The 17,669-nt window shown below is 44.2% G+C and overlaps 1 protein-coding gene across 1 annotated transcript in view; it reads left to right on the top strand.

Moving 5' to 3' along the window:
- The window catches only part of LOC140382582 (uncharacterized), a 77,755-nt gene that overhangs the window by 52,523 nt on the left and 7,563 nt on the right, over positions 1-17,669 (top strand). Inside the window, exons 9-45 of the mRNA XM_072465923.1 lie at positions 807-851; positions 4,131-4,184; positions 4,322-4,375; positions 6,744-6,797; positions 6,876-6,929; positions 7,277-7,330; positions 7,589-7,633; positions 7,837-7,890; positions 7,973-8,017; positions 8,088-8,141; positions 8,237-8,335; positions 9,538-9,582; positions 9,651-9,749; positions 12,155-12,208; positions 12,285-12,392; positions 12,792-12,845; positions 12,925-13,023; positions 13,103-13,156; positions 13,231-13,329; positions 13,395-13,448; positions 13,522-13,575; positions 13,730-13,783; positions 13,860-13,913; positions 13,985-14,029; positions 14,095-14,193; positions 14,277-14,384; positions 15,038-15,091; positions 15,169-15,222; positions 15,309-15,362; positions 16,255-16,308; positions 16,386-16,493; positions 16,572-16,625; positions 16,873-16,926; positions 17,000-17,161; positions 17,233-17,340; positions 17,405-17,512; positions 17,590-17,643. Coding sequence (XP_072322024.1) covers positions 807-851; positions 4,131-4,184; positions 4,322-4,375; positions 6,744-6,797; positions 6,876-6,929; positions 7,277-7,330; positions 7,589-7,633; positions 7,837-7,890; positions 7,973-8,017; positions 8,088-8,141; positions 8,237-8,335; positions 9,538-9,582; positions 9,651-9,749; positions 12,155-12,208; positions 12,285-12,392; positions 12,792-12,845; positions 12,925-13,023; positions 13,103-13,156; positions 13,231-13,329; positions 13,395-13,448; positions 13,522-13,575; positions 13,730-13,783; positions 13,860-13,913; positions 13,985-14,029; positions 14,095-14,193; positions 14,277-14,384; positions 15,038-15,091; positions 15,169-15,222; positions 15,309-15,362; positions 16,255-16,308; positions 16,386-16,493; positions 16,572-16,625; positions 16,873-16,926; positions 17,000-17,161; positions 17,233-17,340; positions 17,405-17,512; positions 17,590-17,643 — 2,556 coding nt within the window. The remainder of the gene's footprint in view (positions 1-806; positions 852-4,130; positions 4,185-4,321; positions 4,376-6,743; positions 6,798-6,875; positions 6,930-7,276; positions 7,331-7,588; positions 7,634-7,836; positions 7,891-7,972; positions 8,018-8,087; positions 8,142-8,236; positions 8,336-9,537; positions 9,583-9,650; positions 9,750-12,154; positions 12,209-12,284; positions 12,393-12,791; positions 12,846-12,924; positions 13,024-13,102; positions 13,157-13,230; positions 13,330-13,394; positions 13,449-13,521; positions 13,576-13,729; positions 13,784-13,859; positions 13,914-13,984; positions 14,030-14,094; positions 14,194-14,276; positions 14,385-15,037; positions 15,092-15,168; positions 15,223-15,308; positions 15,363-16,254; positions 16,309-16,385; positions 16,494-16,571; positions 16,626-16,872; positions 16,927-16,999; positions 17,162-17,232; positions 17,341-17,404; positions 17,513-17,589; positions 17,644-17,669) is intronic.

Below are 17,669 nucleotides of genomic sequence, written 5' to 3'. Positions count from 1 at the left end.
GTACAAATGGTAGTACACGTGGCAGTACACGTGACAGTACACGTGACACTACACGTGGCAGTACACGTGGCAGTACACGTGGCAGTACACGTGGAAGTACACGTGGCAGTACACGTGGCAGTACACATGGAAGTACACGTGGCAGTACACGTGACAGTACACGTGGAAGTACACGTGGCAGTACACATGACAGTACACGTGGCAGTACACATGGCAGTACAAATGGTAGTACACGTGGCAGTACACGTGGAAGTACACGTGGCAGTACACATGACAGTACACGTGGCAGTACACATGACAGTACACATGACAGTACACATGGCAGTACACGTGACACTACACGTGGCAGTACAAATGGTAGTACACATGGCAGTACACGTGCCACTTCACGTGGCAGTACACATGGCAGTACACGTGGCAGTACACATGGTAGTACACGTGGCAGTACACATGACAGTACACATGGCAGTACAAATGGTAGTACACGTGGCAGTACACGTGGAAGTACACGTGGCAGTACACATGACAGTACACATGGCAGTACAAATGGTAGTACACGTGGCAGTACACGTGGAAGTACACGTGGCAGTACACATGACAGTACACGTGGCAGTACACATGACAGTACACATGACAGTACACATGGCAGTACACATGACAGTACACATGACAGTACACATGACAGTACACATGACAGTACACATGGCAGTACACATGACAGTACACATGACAGTACACATGACAGTACACATGACAGTACACGTATACTTCTGTTTGGGTTCTGAGCGGTTTTGTTTGTGTCTCAGGGCGAGGCCGGAACCCGAGGACCTCCAGGACCAAACGGATCTCCGGTGAGTCATAATAATATCATAATAATATCGTAATAATATCGTAATAATATCGTAATAATATCATAATAATAGCGTAATAATATCGTTATAATATCGTAATAATATCATAATAATATCATAATAGTATCGTAATAATATAGTGATATTTTTGTAATAATATCATAATAATATCATTATAATATCATAATAATATCATAATAATATCGTAGTAATGTCATAATAATATCGTAATAATATCATAATAATATCGTAGTAATATCATAATAATATCATAATAATATCATAATAATATCGTAGTAATGTCATAATAATATCGTAATAATATCATAATAATATCGTAGTAATATCATTATAATATCATAACAATATCATAATAATATCGTAGTAATGTCATAATAATATCGTAATAATATCATAATAATATCGTAATAATATCATAATAATATCATAATAATATCGTAATAATATCATAATAATATCGTAATAATATCGTAATAATATCATAATAATATCATAATAATAACGTAATAATATCGTAATAATACCGTAATAATATCGTAATATCGTAATAATATCATAATAATATCGTAATAATATCGTAATATCGTAATAATTTCGTTATAATATCGTAGTAATATCGTAATAATATTATAATAATATCATAATAATATCATAATAATATCGTAATAATATAGTGATATTATTGTAATAATATCATAATAATATCGTAGTAATATCATAATAATATCGTAATAATATCATAATAATATCGTAATAATATCGTAATAATACCGTAATAATATCGTAATATCGTAATAATATCGTAATGATATCGTAATAATATCATAATAATATCGTAATGATATCGTAATAATATCGTAATAATATCGTAATAATATCGTAATAATATCATAATAATATCGTAATAATATCGTAATAATATCATAATAATAGCGTAATAATATCGTTATAATATCGTAATAATATCATAATAATATCATAATAATATCGTAATAATATAGTGATATTATTGTAATAATATCATAATAATATCATTATAATATCATAATAATATCATAATAATATCGTAGTAATGTCATAATAATATCGTAATAATATCATAATAATATCGTAGTAATATCATAATAATATCATAATAATATCATAATAATATCGTAGTAATGTCATAATAATATCGTAATAATATCATAATAATATCGTAGTAATATCATTATAATATCATAACAATATCATAATAATATCGTAGTAATGTCATAATAATATCGTAATAATATCATAATAATATCGTAATAATATCATAATAATATCATAATAATATCGTAATAATATCATAATAATATCGTAATAATATCGTAATAATATCATAATAATATCATAATAATAACGTAATATCATCGTAATAATACCGTAATAATATCGTAATATCGTAATAATATCACAATAATATCGTAATAATATCGTAATATCGTAATAATTTCGTTATAATATCGTAGTAATATCGTAATAATATTATAATAATATCATAATAATATCATAATAATATCGTAATAATATAGTGATATTATTGTAATAATATCATAATAATATCGTAGTAATATCATAATAATATCGTAATAATATCATAATATCGTAATAATATCGTAATAATATCGTAATAATACCGTAATAATATCGTAATATCGTAATAATATCGTAATGATATCGTAATAATATCATAATAATATCGTAATGATATCGTAATAATATCGTAATAATATCATTATAATATCATAACAATATCATAATAATATCGTAGTAATGTCATAATAATATCGTAATAATATCATAATAATATCGTAATAATATCATAATAATATCATAATAATATCGTAATAATATCATAATAATATCGTAATAATATCGTAATAATATCATAATAATATCATAATAATAACGTAATAATATCGTAATAATACCGTAATAATATCGTAATATCGTAATAATATCATAATAATATCGTAATAATATCGTAATATCGTAATAATTTCGTTATAATATCGTAGTAATATCGTAATAATATTATAATAATATCATAATAATATCATAATAATATCGTAATAATATAGTGATATTATTGTAATAATATCATAATAATATCGTAGTAATATCATAATAATATCGTAATAATATCATAATAATATCGTAATAATATCGTAATAATATCGTAATAATACCGTAATAATATCGTAATATCGTAATAATATCGTAATAATATCGTAATAATATCATAATAATATCGTAATAATATCGTAATGATATCGTAATAATATCATAATAATATCGTAATAATATCATAATAATATCATAATAATATCGTAATGATGTCGTAATGATATCGTAATAATATCGTAATAATATCGTAATAATATCATAATAATATCGTAATAATATCATAATAATATCGTAATAATATCGTAATGATATCGTAATAATATCATAATAATATCGTAATAATATCGTAATAATATCATAATAATATTGTATTAATATCGTAATAATATCATTATAATATCATAATAATATCATAATAATATCGTAATAATATAGTGATATTATCGTAATAATATCATAATAATATCGTAATAATATCATAATAATATCATAATAATACATAATAATATCATAATAATACCGTAGTAATATCATAATAATATCGTAATAATATCGTAATAATATCGCAATAATATCATAATAATATCATAACAATATCATAATAATATCATAATAATATCATAACAATATCATAATAATATCATAATAATATCATAACAATATCATAATTATATCGTAATAATATCATAATAATGACGACTAAACGCTTCTGGGTGAAAAACGCCGTCGTCGTTCTTTGTGTCTTTTAAGAGTCTGAACAATTACAATAATCAACATAATACAATGATTACTTTTTGTCGATTATCATGATTAGTCTATTAATGGTTGCAGCGCTATTGTTGTTGTTGTTGTTGTTGGATAAAACATGTATTAAGCTCTTTTTTTAAACATTTTAGAAGGTTCTCAAAAAAAAATGAATTCTTTATGTGGCAATAACTGTGTCGACTGAAGACGAGGAAAACCTGAACTTGAGCGTGTTTGTGGCGTCTTCTCAATCTGTTGTTTTGTTTGTGTTTTGTTTATGTTTTGTTGTGTTTTGTTTGTGTTTTGTTTATGTTTTGTTGTGTTTTGTTTGTGTTTTGTTTATGTTTTGTTTGTGTTTTGCAGGGTCAGTCTGGACCTCAAGGACCTCCTGGAGATGTGGGAGAGCCTGGACACATGGTGAGACGTTCAGCTGAATCATTTAAACTAATAAAGACATGGATCAATATGTTGTGTTTAAAGTGATGGAACAGGTTTGTGTCTCTGTGTTTGTTTGTGTTTATTTGTTTGTTTATTTGTTTGTTTGTGTGTTTCAGGGCCCGCCCGGTCAGAGAGGCCCAGAGGGACCGTCTGGTAAAGCTGGTGAAGATGTGAGTTTGTGTTTCAGAAGCCGAAAACAGGAAATAAAAGATCAAATGTGTCAATATAGTTTATCGTGTCGGACGGAATGATCGATGTTTGTTTGTTTTACAACGTTCTTAAAGGGGACAATCTTAAAGGGGACGATCTTAAAGGGGACGTTCTTAAAGGGGACGTTCTTAAAGGGGACGATCTTAAAGGGGACGATCTTAAAGGGGACGTTCTTAAAGGGGACGATCTTAAAGGGGACGTTCTTAAAGGGGACAATCTTAAAGGGGACGTTCCTTCTTAAAGGAGATGATCTTAAAGGGGACAATCTTAAAGGGGACGATCTTAAAGGGGACGTTCTTAAAGGGGACGATCTTAAAGGGGACGATCTTAAAGGGGACGTTCTTAAAGGGGACGATCTTAAAGGGGACGTTCTTAAAGGGGACAATCTTAAAGGGGACGTTCCTTCTTAAAGGAGATGATCTTAAAGGGGACAATCTTAAAGGGGACGATCTTAAAGGGGACGTTCTTAAAGGGGACGATCTTAAAGGGGACGATCTTAAAGGGGACGTTCTTAAAGGGGACGATCTTAAAGGGGACGTTCTTAAAGGGGACAATCTTAAAGGGGACGTTCCTTCTTAAAGGAGATGATCTTAAAGGGGACGTTCTTAAAGGGGACGATCTTAAAGGGGACGTTCTTAAAGGGGACGATCTTAAAGGGGACGTTCTTAAAGGGGACGATCTTAAAGGGGACGATCTTAAAGGGGACGTTCTTAAAGGGGACGATCTTAAAGGGGACGATCTTAAAGGGGACGTTCTTAAAGGGGACGATCTTAAAGGGGACGTTCTTAAAGGGGACGATCTTAAAGGGGACGTTCTTAAAGGGGACGTTCTTAAAGGGGACGATCTTAAAGGGGACGTTCTTAAAGGGGACGTTCTTAAAGGGGACGATCTTGAAGGGGACGTTCTTAAAGGGGACGATCTTAAAGGGGACGTTCTTAAAGGGGACGATCTTAAAGGGGACGTTCTTAAAGGGGACGTTCTTGAAGGGGACGATCTTGAAGGGGACGTTCTTAAAGGGGACGTTCTTAAAGGGGACGATCTTAAAGGGGACGTTCTTAAAGGGGACGATCTTAAAGGGGACGATCTTAAAGGGGACGTTCTTAAAGGGGACGATCTTAAAGGGGACGTTCTTAAAGGGGACGATCTTAAAGGGGACGTTCTTAAAGGGGACGTTCTTAAAGGGGACGATCTTGAAGGGGACGTTCTTAAAGGGGACGTTCTTAAAGGGGACGTTCTTAAAGGGGACGATCTTAAAGGGGACGTTCTTAAAGGGGACAATCTTAAAGGGGACGTTCTTAAAGGGGACGTTCCTTCTTAAAGGAGATGATCTTAAAGGGGACGTTCTTAAAGGGGACGTGCTTAAAGGGGACGTTCTTAAAGGAGACGATCTTAAAGGGGACGTTCTTAAAGGGGACGTTCTTAAAGGGGACGTTCTTAAAGGGGATTTTCTTAAAGGGGACGTTCTTAAAGGGGACGTTCTTAAAAGCAACGCTCTTAAAGGGGACGTTCTTAAAGGGGATGTTCTTAAAGGGGACGTTCTTAAAGGGGACGTTCTTAAAAGCAACGCTCTTAAAGGGGACGTTCTCAAAGGGGACGTTCCTTCTTAAAGGGGACTTTCCTTCTTAAAGGGGACGTTCCTTTTAAAGGAGATGTTCTTAAAGGGGACGTTCTTAAAGGGGACGTTCTTAAAGGGGACGTTCTTAAAAGCCACGTTCTTAAAGGGGACGTTCTTAAAGGGGACGTTCCTTCTTAAAGGGGATATTCTTAAAGGGGACGTTCCTTCTTAAAGGGGACGTTCTTAAAGGGGACGTTCCTTCTTAAAGGGGACGTTCTTAAAGGGGACCTTCTTAAAGGGGACGTTCTTAAAGGGGACGTTCCTTCTTAAAGGGGACGTTCCTTCTTAAAGGGGACGTTCTTAAAGGGGACCTTCTTAAAGGGGACGTTCCTTCTTAAAGGGGACGTTCTTAAAGGGGACCTTCTTAAAGGGGACGTTCCTTCTTAAAGGGGACGTTCCTTCTTAAAGGGGACGTTCCTTCTTAAAGGGGACGTTCTTAAAGGGGACCTTCTTAAAGGGGACGTTCCTTCTTAAAGGGGACGTTCTAAGGAGACGTTCTTAAACTAGGTTGTGTGAGGAAGTGTGGACAAAGGCTCATCTCATCTTATGTAATAGTGGGCGTGGTTGTAAACACGGCGGGCTTGGAATAAACAAATGTATATTCTATATTTGTTTATGAATGTGACTAATTTGAATATTAAAGCCTCGTTAAAGCCGGGTTTTAATACACTTTGAACCATGTTTTACACCGTCCTCTTTTCGTCTGATTTCAGGGAGAAGCCGGAAAAAACGGAAACCCTGGCGACCGAGGTTTCCCTGGATCTGCGGTGAGCGCCGCCGCCTCCGCCACAGTCGACACGTTCTGAGGTTCAAGTTCAGCTAAAAATCCTCTTCTTTGCCTTTAGGGCTCGAGAGGTTTCCCCGGGACACCCGGACCTCCTGGACTGAAGGGACACAAAGTGAGTCCGGACGCTACCGTTTGTCGCCTCCGCATCGGCGCCAGGAAACGGCCAAACTCCCCTCATCTGCTCCCAACACGTTTTATCAGCTCATTCAATCCGTAGAATTCTCTGGGACGTTGTTTTCTTCCTCAGAGACGCTTAAAATCAGACCCTAAAGTCGCTCCAGCGAGCACAGGACTTACAATCACGGAGTAGGACTTGTTTACATTTTAACCCCGGAAAAAGTGCAAAAATACATCACAAAACGACAGAAAACTCTTCAAAATTATCGCTCTAAATTCATACAACGCCGCACGATTCGCCCGTTCAAATGTTCACGTAAAAGTTGCGTTCCTCTCTTTCAGGGCCACGTCGGACTGCAAGGACAAAAGGGAGAGGCTGGGACGCTCGGATCAAAGGTACGAGGAAAAATCTGTTGGTTTTGATCGATTTCTTCGCAGGACAAACCTCCGACGCTTCTGTCTCTCAATTGTGCTGCTAATTTACCTTTTAAAAATGTGACACTCCCCACTGTGGCCAGCAGAGGGCGCCAAACACAAAGGCGTTCCTCCAAATCTGTGTTTTATTAGAAACCGCCCCGCGCCGGCCTACGTGCAAATCGTGATGTTTCTGTAAAGCGTGATGTTTCCACGTGACTAACCCGTTCTTGTCTCTAGGGGGCGACAGGTCCGTCTGGTCCCATGGGTGCTCCTGGACCAATGGTGAGTCGCACAGCGGTCTTAGCACTTTGACTTTATGTTTTTTTAGATGGTCTTGAAGCACAAAATCATCGACTCATGTTCCAAGTTCAAAAATGTTGACGCAAATGGTTCTATCTTTAGTTTTCACTTTCAATTTTCACGTTACGCTTGATGTTGGCGATTCCCGTGTATGAATTGTGACCTTAAACTCTGGACCTGTGCAGGGCCCCGCGGGGATGCCCGGAGAGAGAGGTCGCCCCGGACCCGGCGGTGTCGCGGTACGTTCCCGGCGTCCGGCCGTCGTTTTTGCCGTAACGTTTTTTCAAAGGGATAATTTGCCCCATTTTTGTCTCTCTTCAGGGGAAACGCGGTCCGTCCGGAAACACGGGAAAACCGGGGCCCATGGTGAGACTCTGCGGTTCAGCCCGTCCTCTGTGTTTAGGACAAATTATTCGATGTTCTCTTTGGTTGACAGGGTCCGCTGGGTATGAACGGGCCCCCCGGGTACCCAGGAACACCGGGAATTAAGGCAAGTACAAAAAACAGAAAAGAAAAGTGTAACAAGGAAACAAACGGCGACAGAAGCAATAAGTCGATTTTTCACAATTTGAACTTTTTCTTCAGGGACAACCAGGCCCGACCGGAGTGCGAGGTCCCGAAGGTCCCCAGGGTCAGAGAGGAGAGACCGGTCACCAGGGCCGAGCTGGACCCATTGGACTCGCTGTAATAATCTCATCTATTATCATATCTTCTATCATAACACATAAACACATAATCCCAGAGATGTAGAGACTTTCACACGCAGAGAGACACTTTTATTCACTTTCTAGTGTTTTTGGTTCAATCTTTACTTCTTTAATACACGGTTCAGAGTTGATTTTATTCATTTATTAATTTACTTTACAAATACTATTATGAGCGCATGTTGGACGAGCCTCGCGTGAGTCTTTGCTTTGTCAGTTCCTAAATCCAGCCTCCCAGAGTCTGCAGTTTCAGGCTCCAGTGAGAGGCTGCAGTGTGGTGCCCCTCCAGCAGGTGGTGCCCCTCCAGCAGGTGGTGCCCCTCCAACAGGTGGTGCCCCTCCAACAGGTGGTGTGTGCCCCTCCAGCAGGTGGTGTGTGCCCCTCCAGCAGGTGGTGTGTGCCCCTCCAGCAGGTGGTGCCCCTCCAGCAGGTGGTGCCCCTCCAACAGGTGGTGCCCCTCCAGCAGGTGGTGTGTGCCCCTCCAGCAGGTGGTGCCCCTCCAGCAGGTGGTGCCCCTCCAACAGGTGGTGTGTGCCCCTCCAGCAGGTGGTGCCCCTCCAGCAGGTGGTGTGTGCCCCTCCAGCAGGTGGTGCCCCTCCAGCAGGTGGTGTGTGCCCCTCCAGCAGGTGGTGTGTGCCCCTCTAGCAGGTGGTGCCCCTCCAGCAGGTGGTGTGTGCCCCTCCAGCAGGTGGTGCCCCTCCAGCAGGTGGTGTGTGCCCCTCCAGCAGGTGGTGCCCCTCCAGCAGGTGGTGTGTGCCCCTCCAGCAGGTGGTGCCCCTCCAGCAGGTGGTGTGTGCCCCTCCAGCAGGTGGTGCCCCTCCAGCAGGTGGTGTGTGCCCCTCCAGCAGGTGGTGTGTGCCCCTCTAGCAGGTGGTGTGTGCCCCTCCAGCAGGTGGTGCCCCTCCAGCAGGTGGTGCCCCCGGCCCTGTACCAGATTAATACCCCAGATGAACCCCAAATACCCCAAAACACAAACAAGACACCAGTATCATTAAAGGGACTGAGGAGCAGAAAGCAGAACTTAAAACTAAAACTTCAAATTTCTCCAAAGTTTGTAGAAATATTCAAAATTCATTTTGACCTATTTTATTTCACTACTGCACGTTCTCTTGTATCACACTTTGTCCCATGTCGATCGTGTTTGTCTAGAAAAGCTGTGTAAAAGTACATTTGTGTCCTCAGGGGCCCTCAGGAGGAGATGGAGGCCCCGGACCTAAAGGACCAGTGGTGAGTGACTTATTGATTACATTTACTGTGAACAGTCCGTGATCTGATCCATGTCCTCTCTGCTGCAGGGCAACATCGGCCCACAAGGGGGCGCTGGTCACCCGGGACCCTCTGGACCTCCTGGACCTCAAGGCAGCACCGGGCAGCCGGGCATCAAGGGCCAGCTGGTATAAACAAGTTTGATCACTCTTAAACACGGATCAAAACTGGGACTAAACCAGGACTAAACACAGAGCTAAACCTGGACTATCAGGACCAGACCAGGCCAAGACCAGGCCAAGACCAGGCCAAGACCGGGCCAAGACAAAGCCAAGACTAGGCCAAGGCAGGGCCAAGAACAGAACAAGACCAGAACAAGACCAGGACTGAACCTCAGACAGAATCTAACCATGTTTAAGCGTCACTCTGAGACCAAATCAGGACCAAACTATCAACGAGAACTGGTCATTTTACAGTTTTTGTGTGAACTTAGACCTGATGTTCTGGTCTCGTTCTGGTCTCGTTCTGGTCTCGTTCTGGTCTCGTTCTGGTCTCGTTCTGGTCTCGTTCTGGTCTCGTTCTGGTCTCGTTCATGTCTCGTTCTTGTCTCGTTCTGGTCTCGTTCTGGTCTCCTTCTGATCTCGTTCTTGTCTCGTTCTGGTCTCGTTCATGTCTCGTTCTTGTCTCGTTCTGGTCTCGTTCTGGTCTCCTTCTGATCTCGTTCTTGTCTCGTTCTGGTCTCGTTCTTGTCTCCTTCTGGTCTCCTTCTGGTCTCGTTCTGGTCTCGTTCTGGTCTCGTTCTGGTCTCGTTCTGGTCTCGTTCTGGTCTCGTTCATGTCTCGTTCTGGTCTCGTTCTGGTCTCCTTCTGGACTCGTTCTGGTCTCGTTCTGGTCTCGTTCTGGTCTCCTTCTGATCTCGTTCTTGTCTCGTTCTTGTCTCGTTCTGGTCTCCTTCTGATCTCGTTCTGGTCTCGTTCTGGTCTCGTTCTGGTCTCGTTCTGCACTCGTTCTGGTCTCGTTCTGGTCTCGTTCTGGTCTCCTTCTGATCTCGTTCTTGTCTCGTTCTGGTCTCGTTCTTGTCTCGTTCTGGTCTCGTTCTTGTCTCGTCCTGGTCTCGTTCTTGTCTCGTTCTGGTCTCGTTCTTGTCTCGTTCTTGTCTCCTTCTGATCTCGTTCTTGTCTCGTTCTGGTCTCGTTCTTGTCTCGTTCTGGTCTCGTTCTTGTCTCGTCCTGGTCTCGTTCTGGTCTCGTTCATGTCTCGTTCTGGTCTCGTTCTTGTCTCGTTCTGGTCTCGTTCTGGTCTCCTTCTGATCTCGTTCTTGTCTCGTTCTGGTCTCGTTCTTGTCTCGTTCTGGTCTCGTTCTGCACTCGTTCTGGTCTCGTTCTGGTCTCGTTCTTGTCTCGTTCTGGTCTTCTGGTCTCCTTCTGGTCTCGTTCATGTCTCGTTCTTGTCTCGTTCTGGTCTCGTTCTGGTCTCGTTCTGGTCTCGTTCTGGTCTCGTTCTGGTCTCGTTCTTGTCTCGTTCTGGTCTCGTTCTGGTCTCGTTCTGGTCTCGTTCTGGACTCGTTCTGGTCTCGTTCTGGTCTCGTTCTGGTCTCGTTCTGCTCTCGTTCTGGTCTCGTTCTGGTCTCGTTCTGGTCTCGTTCTGGTCTCGTTCTTGTCTCGTTCTGGTCTTGTTCTGCACTCGTTCTGGTCTCGTTCTGGTCTCGTTCTTGTCTCGTTCTGGTCTCCTTCTGATCTCGTTCTGGTCTCGTTCTTGTCTCGTTCTGGTCTCGTTCTGGTCTCGTTCTGGTCTCGTTCTGGTCTCGTTCATGTCTCGTTCTGGTCTCGTTCTTGTCTCGTTCTGGTCTCCTTCTGGTCTCGTTCTTGTCTCGTTCTGGTCTCGTTCTTGTCTCGTTCTGGTCTCGTTCTGCACTCGTTCTGGTCTCGTTCTGGTCTCGTTCTGGTCTTCTGGTCTCCTTCTGGTCTCTTTCATGTCTCGTTCTTGTCTTGTTCTGGTCTCGTTCTGGTCTCGTTCTGGTCTCGTTCTTGTCTCGTTCTGGTCTCGTTCTTGTCTCGTTCTGGTCTCGTTCTGCACTCGTTCTGGTCTCGTTCTGGTCTCGTTCTTGTCTCGTTCTGGTCTTCTGGTCTCCTTCTGGTCTCGTTCATGTCTCGTTCTTGTCTCGTTCTGGTCTCCTTCTGATCTCGTTCTGGTCTCGTTCTTGTCTCGTTCTGGTCTCGTTCTGGTCTCGTTCTGGTCTCGTTCATGTCTCGTTCTTGTCTTGTTCTGGTCTCGTTCTGGTCTCGTTCTGGTCTCGTTCTTGTCTCGTTCTGGTCTCGTTCTGGTCTCGTTCTGGTCTCGTTCTGCACTCGTTCTGGTCTCGTTCTGGTCTCGGTCTGGTCTCGTTCTGGACTCGTTCTGGTCTCGTTCTGGTCTCGTCCTTCTCTCGTTCTGCTCTCGTCCTTCTCTCGTTCTGGTCTCGTTCTGGTCTTGTTCTGGTCTCATTCTGGTCCATGGTTTCGTTATTCTAGTTCTGATTTCTTCCGGCTTTAGTCCGGGGTCAATAATGTTCACACAGTTGAAGATCTTCTGCTCATCCAGTTTGTCGTTTCAGGGAGACGTCGGAGTCCCCGGGTTCAAAGGAGAGGCGGGGCCAAAGGGAGAACCGGTGAGATCAACAAACAGCTTCTAAAACCATGTGTTTGTGAGCGTACATGACCGTGTTTCTGTGTGTGTCGCTTCAGGGGCCCCCCGGCTCTCAGGGCATCATCGGACCTCAGGGTGAAGAGGGAAAGCGAGGCCCCAGGGGAGACTCGGGATCTGTGGGACCACCCGGGCCTCTGGGAGAAAGGGTGAGGATCCTGGATCAGAACTGGAGGTTTTGACCTTAGAGACTCTAAATAATGGATCAAATAGAGACAAACAAACAACTCTACGCATAAAGCACTGTGCATGTTGACCTTGGTATAGGTAAAGGTAAAGCTCGTGTAAAGGTAAAGCTTGTCCAAAGATAAAGCTCGTGTAAAGGTAAAGCTTGTCTAAAGGTTAAGCTCATGTAAAGATAAATTTTGTCTAAAGGTAAAGCTTGTGTAAAGTTAAAGCTTGTCTAAAGGTAAAGCTTGTGTAAGGATAAAGCTTGTGTAAAGGTAAAGCTTGTCTAAAGGTAAAGCTTGTCTAAAGGTAAAGCTTGTCTAAAGGTAAAGCTTGTGTAAAGGTAAAGCTTTTGTAAAGGTAAAGCTCGTGTGTTTCAGGGCACCCCCGGTAACAGAGGATTCCCTGGAGCTGATGGACTTCCTGGACCAAAGGTTTGAACCCGTCACTGTCATAAAAAGTCTTTATTTACCTTTGTTTTCCTCCAGTTGAACTTCATATTTGGGTTCACAGGGGGCTCAGGGAGATCGGGGCGTCTCGGGTCCTGGTGGTCCCAAAGGTTCTCTGGGAGACCCGGGTCGCACTGGAGAGCCTGGACTTCCCGGAGCCAGGGTAAGAGTGAACCCTTAAAGGGAAGGACATGGTCGAGAGTTCACAATAAAACAGGAAGTTGTGTTTTATTTTATTTTAGGGTCTGACTGGAACACCTGGAGTGCAAGGAGCAGAGGGCAAACCGGGTCCACTGGTGAGTCCTGATGTTTAGAGCTACTTTGACCTCATTCTGAGTCCGATTGACATTGCCATGTGCCCGGACCACAGGGAGCGCCAGGTGAAGACGGTCGTCCTGGTCCAGCCGGATCCATCGGGAACAGAGGGCCAGCTGGGACCATGGGGGCCCCAGGACCTAAAGGATTCGCTGTAAGACTCGGCACATGGACTTCTGCTCCGACAGAAACACATGTTTGACTCTCTCTCTCCCTCAGGGCGACCCAGGAAAGACTGGGGAGCAGGGGTCAGCTGGAGTGCTGGGTCAGAGGGTCAGTGCGGGACGTTTCACCTCGTTGATGTTTGTGTGTTTGAGCCGTGATTGTGAGCTGCTTCTCTCCTCAGGGGCCTCCAGGGAAAGATGGAGAAGTGGGACCGGCCGGACCCCCAGGACCTGCTGTAAGTGACTCTCAGCTGCGGTTGGGCCCCTGAGTGTCCCTCACATGTATTTGTGTGAGTGGTGTCAGTCTGCCCCGGGGCAGCTGTGGCTCAGCCGTGACCCCAGAGCTCTTTCTCCTCAGAGACAGAACTGAAGTTTTTCTGTTTGTTCCAGGGCTCTGCAGGCGACAGAGGAGAGCAGGGGCCCCCAGGAGTCACTGGGTTCCAGGTTCGGCCTCATTACTTCACGTCCAGCTTCAGTTCAGCTTGTTTTGCTTTTGACTTTGACTTTTTTTCTGTTTTAGGGTTTGCCCGGAAACCAAGGGCCCCCCGGAGAGTCTGGTAAACCTGGAGATCTGGTGAGACTTGAACCTAAAGGCCTCAAACATCAGTCGAGTGTTTCATAAATGACAAAGGTGTGTGTTCCCAGGGGATCCCCGGAGAGCTGGGTCCAGTGGGGCAGGTCGGGCCCCGGGTAAGTGTCTGGGCACGAGTCTGTGGTTTGTGTTGAACTTGAGAATGACTGAAGCTCACCCACAGGGAGAGCGAGGGATCCCGGGAGAACGAGGAGAGCTGGGTCCAAATGGACTACAGGGACCCAAGGGCATCCCCGGAGCACCTGGTCCAGACGGGCCTAAGGTACGCTCCAAAACTGAGGACCGGCTTATCGTACATATTATACATATATTATATTCATACATGTGTTTGCAATGTTCCCCCAGGGCAGTCCCGGACCCCAAGGCACTGTGGGAGATGCAGGTCCTCCAGGTTTACAGGGAATGCCCGGAGAAAGGGGCATCTCGGGACCCCCAGGACCCAAAGGAGACCGGGTGAGTTTGGTTTACCCTGGATATTAGTCTCTTTCATGGTAACAGTTTGGTCTGTGGGCTCATGTAGAGGTTCAGTTTGGTCTGTGGTTTCATGTAGAGGTTCAGTTTGGTGTGTGGTCTCATGTAGAGGTTCAGTTTGGTCTGTGGTCTCATGTAGAGGTTCAGTTTGGTCTGTGGTCTCACGTAGAGGTTCAGTTTGGTGTGTGGTCTCATGTAGAGGTTCAGTTTGGTGTGTGGTCTCATGTAGAGGTTCAGTTTGGTCTGTGGTCTCATGTAGAGGTTCAGTTTGGTCTGTGGGCTCATGTAGAGGTTCAGTTTGGTGTGTGGTCTCATGTAGAGGTTCAGTTTGGTCTGTGGTCTCACGTAGAGGTTCAGTTTGGTGTGTGGTCTCATGTAGAGGTTCAGTTTGGTCTGTGGGCTCATGTAGAGGTTCAGTTTGGTCTGTGGTCTCATGTAGAGGTTCAGTTTGGTGTGTGGTCTCATGTAGAGGTTCAGTTTGGTCTGTGGTCTCACATAGAGGTTCAGTTTGGTGTGTGGTCTCATGTAGAGGTTCAGTTTGGTCTGTGGTCTCACATAGAGGTTCAGTTTGGTGTGTGGTCTCATGTAGAGGTTCAGTTTGGTCTGTGGAATGAGCTTCTCTTCTTGTGGTTCAGGGAGCGATCGGAGAGAAAGGATCGGAGGGAACGCCAGGAAACGACGGAGCCAGAGTAAGACACTTCACTTGTACTTCACACACGGTACGTTAAGTATACACGCTAACACTGCATCTGTGTGTCTCAAACAGGGAGCCCCAGGATCCGTGGGACCAGCCGGACCAGCAGGACCAAGCGGAGAAAAGGTCTGGGATTTAAAACGATTCTGTTCCATTCGATTCTCTGAAATAATAGAAATATAATATTAAACAATGCAACTGTTGAACCTCAGGGTGAACCAGGACCAAAAGGACCCCACGGACCTCCAGGATCCAGAGGCGTGCCCGTAAGTCTTCTGTCATTTGACACTTTTGTTTTCATGTGGATGTATTAAATTAGCAATGGAACGTTTATTTCACTGTTCAAATATAATCGTTATCGGGGGGAATTGGCTGAGCGTTTGTCCCCCACAAAAGACTTCAAGATTCTTTCCTCATCTCCTCACGAGTTCTACTAAGATCCCAAAAATCTTCGTCCGGTTCTGGCCGGGTCTTGGGGGCAGTCCAGACTTCCCTCACCCCAGACACTTCTCCCAGTGCCTCCAGCCTGCCAGAGATTTCTCTGTGTGGCTGTCTGGACTGTCTGGAGATGACAGACAGAGTATTGTTGAGTTAGAGTCCATCTGAAGCTTCTCATTTAGTAATCATGACTTAGTTTGGTGGTTTAGAACCTGTGGTAAATACATATCACAGTTTTACTTCAGTTAATTTGCTCTTGTAAAGAAAGTTTTGAAAGTTATAAAAGTTTACAAATGACAGGAAGTAGAGCTGTCTCCGCTCTGTGATGTCATCAGTGTGCGACACAGAGACAGTTTAAACCATGGTTGGACTAAATAAAGGTGTTTTATGGTATTATTGTGTGTCGGATCAGAACTGTTGTGTCATTTATGTGGCGTTTGGCTCTTGTTTACAGTCTGGTTGCTATGGTAACAGCTGTGGAATGACCTCTACCTGTGTCATATCTGTGCTCACGTCCAACCAGAAAGTACAATTATAAACTTTACACAAACGGGCAAACAAACAGGGACAATCGGGCAAAATGTTTGGACAAATCTGAAATAAAATTGTGTTCATTACGTTTTAGTGAAATGTTTTGGTCGAACTGTCTCTGGACTTTAAATGCGAGTCAAGAAGATATTCTGATAAACCTGTTTTTTACTCACCCTCTTTGTCCTGCAGGGGGCGCGAGGAGACCCTGGTCCCATCGGCGCCGTTGGATTCGCGGGGCCTCCAGTGAGTAACATGAGTTGAACAAAGACGGTCTAAATGTGTTCACTGTGTTAAACCTTGTGCGTCTTTGTTGTGTCCAGGGCCCCGACGGTCAGCCCGGAGTGAAGGGTGAGCCCGGAGAGCCAGGTCAGAAAGGAGATGCTGGATCCCCGGGACCCCAGGGACAGGCCGGAGCTCACGGGCCTCCTGTGAGTCTGAGTTTGAGTATAAATAAAGCAAATTGAGGATCAGCGAGGAACGTTTGATGAACTGTGTGGTGTGTCCAGGGTCCTGTGGGTGTGGCCGGACTCAAAGGAGGAAGAGGAACTCAAGGGCCACCAGTGAGTATTAGTGATGGATCTATATGAGCTTTGGAAGATGTATCTCAGCTGCCATTGCAACGGTTTCTGACATCACACGGTGGGCGGGGCCACATTGAGGACAATGAAACCAATACAACTGAATCATTGTTCATCATCATCTGTTAGCGTTTTGCTGCTGCTGCTGTTGCTGCTGTTGCTGCTGCTGCTGCTGCTGTTGCTGGCTCTACTCAGTCATGTCGAATGCTAAGTGTGTGTTCTGTGTTAGGGCTCCAATGGTTACCCCGGCCCCGCTGGACGAGTGGGTCCCCCTGGTCCTCCTGTGAGTACACACATGGTCTTCACTCATTGTTAACGCATAGATATGATCACATGACCTGTTCTTGTCCAATCAGGGCCCGTTGGGAGAGGCCGGACCTCTAGGACCTCCTGGTAAAGAAGGTCCAGTTGGTTTGCGTGGGGACCATGGATCTCATGGCCGTCAGGGTGAGCGAGGCCCCGCCGGACCCCCAGGAACCCCAGGAGACAAGGGCGACTCTGGGGAGGACGGGCCTACGGTGAGAGCAGAGACTTCAGAGGTTTCATCTAAAGCTTGAACTGTCTGTGAGTAATTGTGTTTGTGCTTCAGGGTCCCGACGGCCCCCCAGGCCCCGCTGGCACCACAGGGCAGAGGGGCATTGTGGGTCTGCCTGGGCAGAGAGGAGAGAGAGGCATGCTTGGACTCCCGGGACCTGCCGTGAGTCACTTTTACTATCAGCACTCGTGTTCTCGTGCGGTGGACTGAGGCTGGTGTGTTTCAGGGAGCTCCAGGAAAGCAGGGATCCTCAGGGCCCACCGGGGAGAAGGGGCCCTCAGGTCCTGTAGGAACCCAGGGAGCAAACGGACCCCGAGGAGACCCTGGTCCAGATGTAAGTCCAGCACCAGACTTTAGACTCAAACAAACTCACTTACACTTAGACCAAACCTTGCACTTCTTCTGTTTCAGGGCCCCGCTGGCTCCGATGGGCCCCCGGGTAAAGACGGCATGCTGGGACAGAGGGTGAGACACAGAGGGTCACGATCATC

The sequence above is a fragment of the Eucyclogobius newberryi genome, unplaced genomic scaffold (assembly GCF_026437365.1).
Source record: "Eucyclogobius newberryi isolate DKJ021-1_F unplaced genomic scaffold, fEucNew1.0.hap1 SCAF_101, whole genome shotgun sequence".
NCBI lineage: Eukaryota > Metazoa > Chordata > Actinopteri > Gobiiformes > Gobiidae > Eucyclogobius > Eucyclogobius newberryi.
The sequence above is the reverse complement of the archived record's forward strand: the minus strand, read 5'-3'. Positions and strand labels throughout refer to the sequence as shown.